Source organism: Corvus kubaryi, unplaced genomic scaffold (genome assembly GCF_017639235.1).
Source record: "Corvus kubaryi isolate FWS band 111438036 unplaced genomic scaffold, C.kubaryi_AGA036_p1.0 37334, whole genome shotgun sequence".
NCBI classification, from domain to species: domain Eukaryota; kingdom Metazoa; phylum Chordata; class Aves; order Passeriformes; family Corvidae; genus Corvus; species Corvus kubaryi.
In genome coordinates, this window is record NW_024581108.1 from 3,717,701 (window position 1) to 3,732,662 (window position 14,962).

At 39.9% G+C, this 14,962-nt stretch overlaps 1 protein-coding gene across 2 annotated transcripts in view; it reads left to right on the plus strand.

The window, feature by feature from the left end:
- The first annotated feature begins 13,570 nt into the window (after window positions 1-13,570).
- CRB1 (crumbs cell polarity complex component 1) overlaps window positions 13,571-14,962 on the plus strand; it is a 100,848-nt gene continuing 99,456 nt past the window's right edge. For both annotated transcript variants that reach the window (XM_042029906.1, XM_042029907.1), the window contains exon 1: window positions 13,571-14,038. In XM_042029906.1, the coding sequence (XP_041885840.1) occupies window positions 13,963-14,038 (76 nt within the window). In that variant the 5' untranslated portion in view covers window positions 13,571-13,962. The remainder of the gene's footprint in view (window positions 14,039-14,962) is intronic.

Here is a 14,962-nt window from a genome sequence, read left to right on the forward strand (position 1 = left end):
CCAAGTGTGTCATCAGTTTTCAGGAGTGAAATACATAAGGAAAATGCAGCCTTCATGAGAACTATTTTGCCAGCAAGCATAACCAAGCTAGGGAAGTGCTGCCTGGGACAGGTCTGAGTCTTGCATAGTTTCTACTGTGTTGTTGGGGGCTTAGGGAGGGGTTTGGGGTTTTTTCCTAAGATAACTACCTGATTTTTTCCTCAGTTGTTGCTGATATTACTTACTCTCTGCTGAGTACAATGTGGTTTCTTGGCAGTCTACAAAGCATCTACAGCTAATTGCCAAACTGTACAAGCTCAGCGGTCGTTTTGACTTAGCACAAGCCTAGGTAACACTTTTTTTTCTCTTGATGTTTTATGATACATGAAGGATTTAGTTCAAAGAAAAATCATACAGTGCTAAGTGATCCATTACCATGCCTGGCATTGCTGCAATAATTATGCTCTGGAAACAAAATGTCCTTCAAATCTCGGGTCATTATGGTTCTTTCAGCATTAAGTCTTCTGCAGTTGGTACAAAGTACAAGCGGTACAGACAAAATTTAACTATATTAATCGCTTTTGTACCAATGCTTATTCATGCTACATTTGCTTGCCAGTTAAGAGAGTATCCCACATAGGTTAAAAAGCTGACTTTAATTAAAGACAGCATCAATCAAAGGATAAGCACTTGCTCACCTATGTTGAGACTGTACAGCATCGGCAAATGCAGCTGCTTAGATTTCTCCAGGAAAACAGTATGTTTATCAAATAAATAGTTTTGAATTGTTGGAAATTAAGAAGTAGCTTTGTGCAAGAAGGTTTGGTGTTGGAGGAGGTGCTTTCATCTTAAAATACTTGTTCTCCAGCTCAAAATCTTCCCTTCTGAGATACAGTGAAACTAGAAATGACAGATACTTGAATCAAATACTATTTAAACAATAAGCAGATGGGGAATCAACTCTTAAGCAGTTAGCTGCCAACTAAACAGAAATAAAATTACATAAAAATAGCATGCAAGTTTTAATACCTGGCTGAGTTATTTCAGTTATTCCCAATATATTCCTTAAGAGCTGACCACTGTAAGTACCCAGTTATAAATCTAGTAGCACATATATTCACATCTTCTTCCAAACAGCTGCCTTTACTTTGGCCACAACATTTTTGTTAAGGTAAATGTCTCTCTCGCCATGGGTTCATGGTGCATGACACTGTTGAAACATGACCCATGCTGTCATTCTTCCTTTTTGTATCCCAGATGTGTCAGTGATTGGTGGTACCTAAGGAAGAACCCACAAAGCCTATACTTCCTCTAGTTTGAGATTTTTCTGTATTTTATTGCCAATCACCACATACACACAAATGTTTTAAATTAGGCTGTGAAGTGAAAGGGTTATAAGATTGCCTAGAGACTCAACAGGTTTTCTAGCCAACAGTGCTGAATAAAGTCCATTGCTAGAACCATTGCCAAGAAATTCTTTCACACAGGCCATGAAAAGACCACCCCGGTCTCTCAATTCAGGACTCTCTAGGGCACTAATCAGCTGGAGGCTGGCTGTACTATTATGGATGTTTGACATGTGAATCATGTTGATCAGGCTTCTCCCCTCATCTCCTCTCTGAAGTGCAGCAAGTGAAATGTGAAGAGAAGGAGGTCAGATCCACTCTGGCTGTATCAGCCTGCCTCATTCCATCTGGGAAGTTTAGTGCAGGGAAGGGTGGACACCATCTCTGTGTGGGTTTTGTTCTCTGGAGTGTTCTGTAAGCAGACATGAGTTGAATAACAATGATCTTGGCCACTGCCATCTTTTTCCAGGGGATTCATACAGTGTGGAGGTTGCAGAGAGGTGTATGGTTACAGACTCCACAGAACAGATTTCCTCATGGCATGCTAATCCAGTGCAGCCCTGAGGTGAAATCAGCAGGGGCCAGGAACAAGACACTCCCTGCTGTCACAGTAGAGCAGAAATGCTAGGCCTGTTAATTCTGAACTCAGTACTAGGCCAGCTCTACAGGTAGATTCACAGGTGTACTGCATTGCCTTCACACTTCGAAAAATATGGCAACTGAAGAAATTCTTGGGGAGAGGGAAATTGCCTGAGTATTGTCCTGCCATCCATGCCTGCTCCACCCCATCCAGTAGTGCCTGGCAGCTCGGGGAAAGGAGGGTGAGAGGAAAGCTGAACCAAAGAGAATAGCACTGGAGGAAATACCTGTCTGCCCTCTACTGATGTAAGTCTTAAGCAGTGCTACAAAATTACTGTAAATGAAAGCTGCACCCCCTGCCTGAAGCTGTGTAAAGAAGAAACAAGGACTTAACAGATTTATTTTCTGTTGTTTTGGGTGATGTTTTCAACAGAGCACATTAAACCTTTTGCAATAACACACCACTAGCATCAAAGGTATTGTCCTTTAAACAAAGCAAGAACTGGGGAGAAATGAAATATCTTTTATTAGTTCAGCTGGTGTATGTCACCACTGGAAATAAAAACAGTGTCCCAGCTCTGAGAACATGACTTTGAGAAGACTTCATGTGCCCAAAATCATCCTTATTTTTCCAGCCATATCAGCTGGTTAGTAAAAGGTATTGCTTCTCCCAATAAATCTTGCCTTATTGCCTTAGACCATTGTAACTGCAACATTATCAAATTAGCAAGTAAAACAAGCGTAACCAGACTTTCTTGTACAGAAATAATCTCAGTTCTCAAAAATGTATTATGAAAATGTATAAAGTAAACAGCATGAAAAGGTTTCTGTGTATCTTACATTGCTGAATTTCCATTGCACTGCCTGGTGAGAGACCTGTGAATCTGCCGGTGCACCCTGAGTGCTGGGGCCCTGGTACAAGACAACAATAATTTCAGTCATGGAGGGTAGCAGGGAGCTGATGTCACTGTCACTTTTTTCAGTCAACCAGAAACCAATTATCCCTGGCTGACAGGCCAAATTAAATCATTGGGTAGAAGGAGATGCCAGCTATTCTCCCCTAGATTAGGTAATTGGGGCTTTATTACAGTCAGACCTGGTGCTGTGTGTGGAGCCACAGAATACACCTAAGAGCCATTCTGGTCTGTCTCTCTCTCTCTCCATCCTTTCCATAAGCATTAATGTATTTTTAATCCCCGAGAAAAGTAGTTGCATTTTACATTAAAACTGCTAATCTTTTTATGCATGTAATATTAATAGATCCTTCTATCTATCCAAGTTTATAGAGAACATGAAGTTAGGAGTTTTGCCATGAAAGGTGACAGCTTTCCACTGACTTAAAACTTGAGATCCCAGGTTTTTTATCTAGTACTCTTGCAAGGATATAGGAAGTATTTAGCTTATACTTCTTTGAAACTTAAGAGCAAGTTTGACATAGTATTAGGCTGATATACTGAGGGGCTGCCTAGTTCACTGTATGGATTGTCTGGAGCTGAAGAAATGAGGCACTAAGGCGTCAAGGTCCACTCCTGTTCAGGTTAGGACCTAGCTGTGGTCCTCCAAGATCTTCAGGAATGTAGTGCTTGCAATGACACAAGGAAGAGCTACTGAACTAGCTAGTTCATTTAAATTACCAAGTTTAAAAGCTTCTTACATTGCCCAGTAGAAAGCAGAATTTGGTACACAGGTTAAGATACAACTACATGTGCCTGTAGAAACCTGGGTGTACAATGTGATCAGTAGTTTTTATTTACGAGAAAAAAAATACGTTTGCTATTGAAGGCTTTTCAGAAGTAGAGTATAATGCATAGAAGTTTCTGAATGGGGTAAAAAAATGGAAGGCTGATGATGGTAATTTGTTGGAAGGTTAGCACATGAAGCTGACAAATTACCAGCAGCTATTAAGCCTTTGTGCCTTCAGATAATATCTGCTGTGTAATTATAAGGACAGCTAGAAGCACTCAGATAGGCCTATCAGGTCAGTGTTTATCAAGGCTTCCCAGAGCTCTTCTCCTTCCCTTTGTGATGAACCTCGACATGGTTACAGTTGTCAGGGAATCAAACTCCATCTCTCTGCTAGAGAGGCAGGGCACTTCAAGGTGTAGGAGAGATTAAAATGCTATTCTGCACCCTCCTGGATCACTATCCATGTAATTTGTTGATGCTGTTTGTTTTGAATTATAAAGTCAAAAGTATGTCTAATCTACAACGCATTTTTCCCCAGAGACACAACTGCAGAAACTGAAGGATGCTCTAGCATTAGATGAGCATTTTAACTGTCATTGTTTATTTGTCTGAATTTACATGCGCTATGATGTATTGCCCATTTACTCACAGTCTGGATAAAAGGCTGCAGTTATGAAGCTTACTAGTCTTGTGTAACTGTTAGAAACAAACAGTACATAATGAAAGCATTATATCTGTTTCTGGAGCAACACTATAGTGTGAGAATTTCAGGACCCTGTTTTCTTTTAGGTGACATTCATTATCTGTTCTCTTAATTACATTTGAATAGTAATTACAACATTTTCCCAGGAAAGTATAATTAGGTTCTGATATCAAGAGGCAGACTACAAGTAAATTAATTAGGCTTTGAGGCCACTATTAAAAACCTGGAGCAAGACAAACGTGCCTCCAGTCAAAAAAGCAAGCACACAGCACAGAAAAGGTGTTTTAACCAAAAAAATAAGGAAATCCAGAATTAATTCTGCGTTGTTAGCAATCCAGTGCACATAAACAGCCAGCTTGTACAACAGGCTTGTACAAGAAATGGCTACAGGTTAAGTTATTTTTAAGGAATAACACTAACCAAAAGGAAAACCCTAACAACAATTCAATGACAACTGAGTTAGTAAAATATCTGTGTAAATGCAGTTGCAGGACAAGAACTTCTTGTGGCCATTCCAAAGGAAGCATAACCCTATGAAATCCTGTAATAATCACCTTGTAACAATGACCTTCCCAAATGAAAAAATGAACCAAACCAACATGCTGCCTGGGGTGTCACTGGAGCTAAACCCCTTTCAGTGAATTTCAGTACAGTATGATTGGTTGTACATGTCTCTTTTGGTGTAGTTTGTCGCTATCCCAAGAGTAATGTTCTTTGGAAAGAAGCATTCATTTCCAAAACAGCTGAGGGGGAGAACCAGTTTGTGAATTAATTTTCCTTTATTAGGCAAAACTGACAGAGTACTGTAACCCTTCAAAAGGCTACTTGCTTTCCTTCTGGAGGAGTTATGCTTGTTCATCCTTTTTTGTAGCTGAATTTTATGCCACCCATCCGTTTTCCAACCTCAGCCACAACAACCATGGGTGCTTTTAATGCTGTTGGGCTCTGCAGCTGACAGGAACTTGGGTGCCTTTACATGCTAAAGATCTGTTACTGCTTTTCTTCTGAGTGTTTTTTAAATTCTGTTTCCACTAGTGCATGTTATTTGAATCAAGACATTGAGAAGAGACTTCAAAGTAAATCTGGGAGTGAGATTACCTTCTTCTTATTTTTCTTTTTCTGAACTAAACCACAGATTGAAATCTTTAATATTTGTTTATTACCTTGAAAATATGTGATATCAGAAGTGGCTTGGATTAGTTGAAAGGTTTGGTTGGAGGAATCATAATTTATGCTTCAAACTTTTCAAAACACCTTAAAATTATTTAACTTGTTCAAAGGAAAAAAAAATAGCAAGAAGGTTATACCTTTTAAAATTGCCAAAACTTTTTTTTCAGCAATTTTTAAGTAATATATGCTTTAAAAAAACCCCACAACTACACACACACACACACAACACACAGAGAAATAAAGTGCAAAACCTTACCCTCTTCCTTCTGAAATGCTTCAAAAATTTCTGACCAGTTCCACTTCAAAGACAAGGTGGTTTGTCTAACTTTGAATTTCTGCTCAGTGTTTGGAAAAGAGCTCTCACATTCAAATGGCATAGAGTACAAAACAATTGTACTTAATTTTGCTCATGATAAATGTGAGTGGATAAATGCACCTATTATTGCTGCAGAACATGTAAAATTTGCATCAATTTGGCCAGATAGAAAATTTTTCTTTCCTGTCTTGAACTACAAGTATAAAACCTATTTTCAGAATCACTGTGGCTTCTGACACATAGAAAATAGGGTCCTAAGGAAATGCCAAACTGTTAGAGAGTCACATTGAGTGAGCACAAATAGTGCAGCCTACTAGACTCGTTATTTCCATAGCTTCTTAGGGAGGGAAGAGCAAATACAGTCCATCCTGGATGTCCAGCCTTCAGAAAGTGAATTCTATTTCTTGAACAGTTGTGATTGCCATGTCAGAATGGAATTTGGTATCATTCTTGTGGGTTATTGGTTTCCCAGCTTATTTAAAGACACTGTTATACAAGGACATGTTATATTAATCTACTTCATCAAATTAATACTGAAGTCTGACTTTGCTGCTGCAGGAGTCAAGGGGGGTCAAGGTTAACATGGCTCATGTTTATCTATTCTTCAGTAGTCAGATGCTGCCACAGACTGTTTCATTCACTCCAATTAATCTTATTTTGGAAGAGTGAGCTGTATGAGCTCTGTCTTTAGACTACGGTTCATTTAGGAACTTCCAGGGCTACATTTTTGAAAGAGCTCAGCATTTGCTGTTCTTCAGGCATGTGACTCATGCCCGTAGGTTTAGCTGGGGACTAAAAGTCTTTCAAAAGTGCTATGGGGATGTGAAGCTCCTCGTCACTCTGTCACACCAGTGGGTAACATCCTCAATTCTGAGTGCAGTTGAAAGCTAAGAGAAAATCTTACCCTGCCAGCATGAGGAGCTGCTGCAACACATACAGGACATGCTGCTGTGGGGATTTCTTGGGTTTTACTGTGCATATGTCTTTTTTAAACAACTTGCTTATAGTTGAGGCACTGAAGATGCAGTTTCTGACAAGAAAATCATGTTTCTGTGATAATTATAATTACATTAGAACTGCTGGCTTAGAAATTCTTGTACCCCAGAAACTCTCAGATTTAGAATTCTTAGTCCCACAAAACTATGTTTGGTGAATGTTGGTGTTAAAGTCAAAACTGGGTGTGAAGAACCAGACCCTCAGCAGCTGAGCGCAACAAGGGCTTTCACCCAGGCTTTCAGTGTATTGGAAGAAGTTACTACAAAGATGCCATAAAAAAAAAGAAGAAAAAACATGAAAAACACTTGATATCCAGGAAAATGGAAAGCACTGCATGAAGTTCAACATATGCAAAGATCTCAGCTTGCCCACACACAAAAATTAGGATGCTGTTCAGCAACAAACTACCTGATGATTTGAGGGACTTTCTGGATACTTGAAGAATATAAGTCAATTACAGTAGGATGTCTCCTCCTTCCCCCTTTCACATCCAACATGATGCTTAGAGGCCAAACTGTGCCACCTCCACCCAGGGGGTGTTTTCCTTTCACTGGTATGGGAACATGATGACATCACATACATCATCACCAGGTCAGCATCACCACCAGTGGTTGAACTAGGTGTGAGATAATCCAAATCAGCACAAGTTCAGAAGTCAGAATATTTCATTTTACCTTGTGAACAATGTAATTCAAACTGACAAACTTTCAGGATTTAGTTCAATACAAAACTGCAGCCTTTGAGAAAGGGATTGGCATTAAGATGAATGCTGTCTTACCCAATCTTAGCAGAAACTTGAAATCCCTTTGGGGCACCTACCGCTGCTTATTGTTCCCATAATGTTATCTAATACTTTAACACAGAGGCCAACATTTCCAAGAGGAATTCAGTGCTTGCCAGGATCCACACCGAAACACTTCAGAGATGCCTACAGGGAAATTTTGCTTTGCACTTTCTGGAAGTCACATCCTTTAACTGAAAACCTGCAAATCCAGGAGATCCAAATCGTCAGATACTTTTCAAAACCTTGTCACACTCAGTAGACAATGACTGAATACAGAAGAGGGAAACAAAAATTATCAGGAATATTAGAGATCATGAAAAATTAAGAAATTTCTGTATTTGCCTGTTACAAAAGTTACTTTTTGAGTATTATGGTGTTTTGCATTGCAAATTTCACTACCTTAAAATGATTTATCACTGTAAGTACAGTGAAACAAAAACAGGGAAAGAGTTTCCTGTCCCTCAGCCCAGTGCTTGGCCTGTGAAACCATGTGCATTGCCACCTTTCTCTATTTGCAAAGACCAAAATTCAAACAACAGTTTTAGAAGCATCTCTTCCTTCCCAGCCTCTCCATATGACTGTGATCATCATCCTGCCCTGTCCCTAGGACAATTACAGTGTTTACTAGAAGTAAACAAAGTGTGTGGTAAAATCAAGCATCTTTGGTTACTAATCCTGCCTTCCTGAGTCTTGCTCTTTCTCCTCCTCTACACTGTTGCCTTCTGGAATTGTTGGGTCTGAATTCCACTTTGTATTGATCAGGTGAAATCATGCTACAAACCTGTGTAAATCTTTTCCAAGTATCTTTGAAACTGTGGCTGAACTACACAACTATGTCTTCTGTAACAGATTTGATTTTCAATTTAATTCCAATACTTTCATGTTTAGGTCTTTCTGGTTTGTAGTATGAGTTACCTCACACTGAAGAAAATTAAAAAGAGAATTAGAAGAGGATTTGTAAGACTGTTAACATGTCTAGTCTGCTGAAGTGAAAAGCATAGAGGGAAAAATAGATGTACAACCCATTTAGATCTTAATATAATTTTTGTAAGCTTTTAATATTATAATTATATAATTATTAATTATATTATCTTAATATAAGCTTTTGTAAAAACACCATTTGCCTCATTTTCTCAAGCACTCCTATAACCTTGACACTCCCAGGAAGTTTATTGGTACAGACAGAAGCTTCCTGATTAGATGGTTCATTAGCAGCAAGGTACAGAATACTAATTGCCAATTTTCATCTGCATTGACAAAACCTGACCTAGCATTAATCTGATTGAAATTGCTTCCCTGGTGATGCCTCTTGCTTCCCTGCTTCCCTGATCCCTGCTTCCCAGCCACACACAATGTGATAAAAACATGTTACTTCACAAAAGTTCATCAAAGATAAGTGAATCACACACATTATTGACTTCTGCAGGTCCCAGGGGAATCCTGTCCTGCCTTACACAGCACTTTGTTTTGCCTACCTAAGTGTGAAATACTCAGGAGAGACTTCATATGAAAACCAAACCAGGTTTTACTGCTCCCACCATTTCTATCACATCCAAAATTAGATATATCTGAGCAAATCAGCTTGACACTCCTGCAATCTTTGGTTAAATTTGTATTTTAGGTTGGCAGGTAGAAATCCCTCATTACTCAGTAGGAAAGTGGTTAGCTACCATGAGAATCAAAAAAGTAGTCATAATTTCAAAAAATGTATTACATTTAAGGAAGCAATATGCTTTGCAGGTCTTGCAAAATAATTTTACATTTCCAGCTAAAGCCTTTAAGTTTCATAAAACCATTAATACTCTGAAAACGGACAGAACTGGAAGCTTGTGCTCTGGCGCTTTACTCCAGCAGAGAAAGAAATAAAAGGAGCAAAGCAAGAGTTCAAAACCCCAAATATTTTTACACCCTAATAAAAATGAAAAGAAAGCTCAAAATAAGTAACATTTATAGACTAAGAAGTTAAATATAGTCATAAAATATTTGTCTGTGGAAAAGTATGGGCCAAAGGAGGTTCCCATTCTCTCTTGCCCAATTCTTGTAGGTGGTTAACTTTGCCAATGTTGCAGGAAATCAATGCAATCGGAAGAGTTGTTCTTGTTGCAAGGAGCCTAATTAAAATGCAAATAGAACTATAGTGGTTTTGTTAATGAGGTGAACAGCTTCCTCTTACAATACAACTCTCTATCTACAAGACCTTTTAGCCATCCCTTATTCATATCGGTTTAATCCATTGCCTTGGTTTGTCCATTCATAATTACCCAAAGTGCAACAAGCCAACGAAAAAAAACTATCTGTGAGCTGTTTAATGAAGAGGTACATAAAGTACCATAAACAGGAAGATGATCTGGATGATTTGGTCAGGTCGATTATTCTAGGAAACGCCATCATTCTGAGTTTTCAATAAATACTTCAGAATGTATTTTAATGCCCAAACCATGATGTCAGACCAGAGTGACTTCACGCTTTAATGCTCCATAGTTTTTCATAAATGAAGCTCTCTCATTGGTGAACTGGGAACACCAGTGAAATTTAGAATCCCAGTTTCATTTCTGATGAAATTCAGCAACAACTTAAGAGAAGATGTACACAAGAAGCACCGTTGAATACTAGTAAGAAAATCAAAGACCCTAGGAATAATGGACTATTTTATAAATAGAGGCTTTCTGCAGTCGGTAAACAAAATTTGGGACTGAGCTAATATAGGCTGGAGCTTGTGCAGGAAATCTAATGATATATTCAGAGAATCACAGGAATATATGGTGGGAAGGGGCCACCTGCTGAAAGCACATCTAGTTTGAGCGGGTCGCAAAGGGCCACTGTCCAGCTGAGTTCTGTGTATCCAGAACCTCGCTAGGGCAAATGTTATCTTTAGCTCAGTCACTCTTCCACTCTTCCATGAAATCACCCACCTGTTCCTGACTATTATCAGTGCCTTACTTGCCAGTGAACAAAGGGATTTAATAAAAGCTTCAGGTTAGTCAGCATCAGGCATTTTGTAAACTCGCATCTTCCACTTGCATCTTTTACACTTTACATGAATTACTTAACTATTCTAATTTCTGTTCATTTTGTAGTTTACATTAAAACAAGCAAAACATTTTACAGACTGGAGAAGAAGAACCAATTACTTAGGAAAATCACCTGTAAATATATTTGATCTAAAAGGCACAGGATGGCACCAATAAAAATTGCACTTTAAATTGGAGTAACATTGAACAATCAGAAAACATGCCTAGCAGTGAGAGGCAGAAGATACACAATTAATTAGTACTGCTGTAATCTGAAACTTGAAAAAATAGCTTATATCAGGAAGAAAAAGATGCTAGATAATGAAATTAGTTGGACAGAGTTGCAATTAAATGTTTTAGAAGAGATAACACTGACTAGTGTAGTCTGATACCACACCACTATGTTATTATTGCACGGAAGCAACCAGAACAAAGAAGGCAGCACTTAAGTGAAAGCAAATGACAACACAAACCCCTTTTCCCTGAGAAAATGGCATAGCCTCTGACTTTTATGACTACAGAATAATCTCATCAAAGCTAAGCTCTACTGACAAAGCATGAAAATTACATTTAGATGTTATGTTTCATCACGTACAAATGATACGCATGCAGAAATTCAAACCTCCTCCTGTAGGCAACTTCAAGGAATTAGGGCAGTGATAAGTTAATTTAGTTTATTCCCCATTAAATTCTGGGATATGAATAGCTCATGAAGAAGAAGAAACATTTGAAAAAAGGCATTGGGAAATGCAGAGCTAAGTTTCAAACAGCTCAAAAAAAGCAGCTCTTTTGGCTATTCTGAAAGTGATTATATTTTAATAACTTTCAAAAGGCCTAGGATGTGTTCATGCACTTGCTGTATGTTTTGTAATTACCAGAGAGTTACATGGCAGAGTATTTAATTCCAGTGTCAGTATATGTGTTAATACAATACATTTCAGTTCTCAAATTGGTGGCATATCCATATGTCTGAGAAGTGCTCAGTTTGCTTAGAGTACAGATTTTACAGGTACTTGTGCATTTTTCAGAAAAATATCCAGATTTAGTAGATGTGACTTTTCTTGCAGTACTTACCATATATTCCTCAGAATTTAAAACTTTGTATTTGCTAAAATTTGGGGTCTATCTTTCTGAATATTCACAGGATTTCTTTTTTAAATTGATTAGTATATGAATTCAGAAAATATTATTGTTCTAAGTAAGTTATATAGTGACAAATTTAAATAATAACGCACTTGAAGCAGGCAATCAGCACTGAGCTAAACTGCATAATTTAGTCCAGCAAAAGAATTCCCAAATGACAGAGTGGTATTTTCATGCTCACGTTGTAATGATTATATCTCTTACTGGATAATTTCAAACAGAAACTAAGTAGACAGATGGCAAGGAGAGGAAAACATCCAAACAACTATAAATGTACATATAAAAGAAAGTGGATTAAAAATTGAAAGAGCTGAAAACTACAATTAGCCATTTAATTGTATTTAACTTGATAGTTATCTAAGTACTTTCCACTAGGACCCCTGTTCATCATAATGCTCACAGACCATGACATTTGGCCAGGAAATTCAGCCTGGGTTGCCATCAGAGAGACCAGAGCTGGTGAACAGAGTAGGGAGGCTCAGGGGAGTGTGAGAGTGGAGGCTTCCTGGGAAGCAGATGGTAGAGCTGCTGGTGCCAGGAGAAGGAAGAGAGGGTCTGGAAAGATGTGCCACAAGGTCAGCAGTGGGTGAGTGCAGCTACACATGAATGGGATGGGAGAGAAGGAGGAGCTTTGCTGCAGGAGACATTTTAAAATTAATCAGTTCACTGAGCTTAATGAGTGATGTGAAAGTACCTACCTATTATAAACAGCTTTAGTGGATTCATGTTGGCATCAACAGTCTGCTCCCTACTCATCTGAGGCCTTCAGCATATGCTTGACTTTCAGCTTGTACTTTGTTCAGTTAAGCATACGTGTAATGTTAAACTCATTATCAAAGGCTTCCTGAACTGGGGATTAACATTCTGCTGAAGTGGGGAGCACAAACACAACACCAAATGTATTGAGTGTTACCTCTTTGACAGTAACATAATGTAGCAATGACCATGCAGATTTTTCAGGCTGTTCCTGGGCTTGGGAACGCCTGGATTCTCACTGAGGCAAGAAGGGCAAGTGCCAAGAGCCAAGGCCCAGGAGGATTGGTAGAGGTGAATGTGATGGAAGGAGGAGATTCACTGCCAAATAGGCAGCTCATCTCTGTCTTGGCCTCAGAGCCAGAATGGCGCTGTGGCAATCATTGCTGTGGCACAGCTTCCCCACAGTGGACACACAAACTGGGTGTGTGAGGTGCCAGAGGGCCAGAGTTTGTACTGGATCATGGGATGAATCCTGGGGCTGCTGCTGCCTGCCCACACCTTCCCTTCTGCTAGACCAGGACAAGGATTTTATCTGTGAACACAGTTGTGATCCGTGGATGAGGCACGCTGAGACAACGCTGGGCACAAACAGGACATTCCTGTGCCGTGCCGGGGTGAGGAGCCGCCGTGGCAGCTGGGGAAGGCTCCCCGAGTACGGGCAGGCTGATGGCACCTGCACCAGCCACGGCTGTTTAATACCAGCCCTGGCTATAAACAAATGGGAGTCCAGCCCCTGCCGCCATCCCCTTCTCTTATCGATCCTGCTATGACACCTCCTGGTCCTGCAAGTGACCGGCTCCTCCATGAGCAGTGCAAGATTATAACACAACCTGATGAAGCTCAGAGGTCCTGCGCCAGCTGCCAGGAGTGTGCCTTTTAGTGAATCCAGTGTAAACAATAACTACAAAACAAAAATAATACTGAGGAAGAGAACAGGCTAATATCTAACTACTATCTAGAAAGATTGAGAATGGGGATGTTTCGCCTTTTCACTTCATGTGCTATTGGTGTAAGATAGCAGAAAAAACTCAGAAAGCAGAAGTGTTCGTGAGCTGACTGTGCGAGGAAACGCCAAGTGCTCGCGCTGCGGGTGAGGAGGAGCGCCGTGCGCCGGGGCTCGGCGGCACACAATGAGCGCGCCGGGCCGGGCGGCTGCGGTGCGGGGACAGCCAGGCACGGCAGGGCGCACCATTCCCCGCGCCGTCCCCAGCAACAAAGGGGAAAGACTCCAGTCCAGCTCCCAGACAAATCTGCACCGGGTTTGAAAAATCACTCGGACCTGCCGAAGTAAAACCTTAACAAGCACAACTGCCTTTTGAATCAAAGTCTGCAGGTTTGCAGGGAGCAGGCTGAGGAGGGGCACGGGCAGAGATGGCTCGTAGGGGGCTGGGTGCCCCGGGTGTGCCCTGAGCTTCAGACACGAGGAGAAAGCAGTGAGGATCAGCACCAGCCCTTTGGACAACAGGCAACTCGGCAGACGATGTCCTATCAAGATGAATATGGCTCATTCAAGAATTAACTCTCTACTCATCATCTACCTCAGTTTTTTGCTGCTCATCCATTTAAAAAGTAAGATTTGCACTTTTTCTTATTGTTCTGACATGTCCTCTGGGGAGATGGTTAGACATGCACTTCTAGCAGAAAGCTTGTGTTGTCAGAAGGCTTTAAAAATTTGATGGAGATGCCAAAATGATTTGGTCCACGAAACTAAGTTGTATGAACTCGTTGCTTGATAGCTTTCCTGATCTCTGTGCTTCAACTTTTTTTTTTTTTTTAATAAGGAATGAAAGCGTTTTGTTGCTTCACATATTCAAGGTACAGCAATAAATTATTCTGCTAAAACTGTACCTATACTTTAAAGTCTGCTTTTTGATACCACTCATTCAGTAAATCTAAACCTTTCTGATTGAAATCTAGACTAATTTATCCTCTGCTTAAACTGTTCATGTTACATTTTTTAGTAGCATTGCTTTATTATATATACTTTTTTAATTATAACTTCTAGAGAAAGCTGTTATTAAACAACTGTGATGTGTTTGGTGTTGTAAATATGTCCATTATGAGGGAGCATGAAAGTCCAACTACTTCTATAGAGAAAAAGTGTTCTCGGCAAACTTCCACATAAACAGAAGTGTGCAAAATAGTGGAAGTCACAATGGGTTTCCTTGATAATTGTGTCAGATGGCTGAGAGTAAATACAAGCCAAGGAGGCTTAAATGGCCTCAGCTGGTGAGGCTGCTGTGTGTGTATGAAAAGCAGCAGCTCTTGAACATGTTTAAAATGAAGATCTGCGGGATGTGTGCCTGAGGAGGCTGTTTGATTTGTGTCTGTTGCATGTGAATAGCAATAACACAAAGCTTTGAGCAGCTGCCATTAAACAAGAAGACTTGGCATTAGCGTACAGTGTTGTGTAATCTGGGTCACCTTCTGTTGCTGCATCACTCAAATTGTTACTTGGACAGTTTACAGCCCAACATAAATTAAAGACTAAAA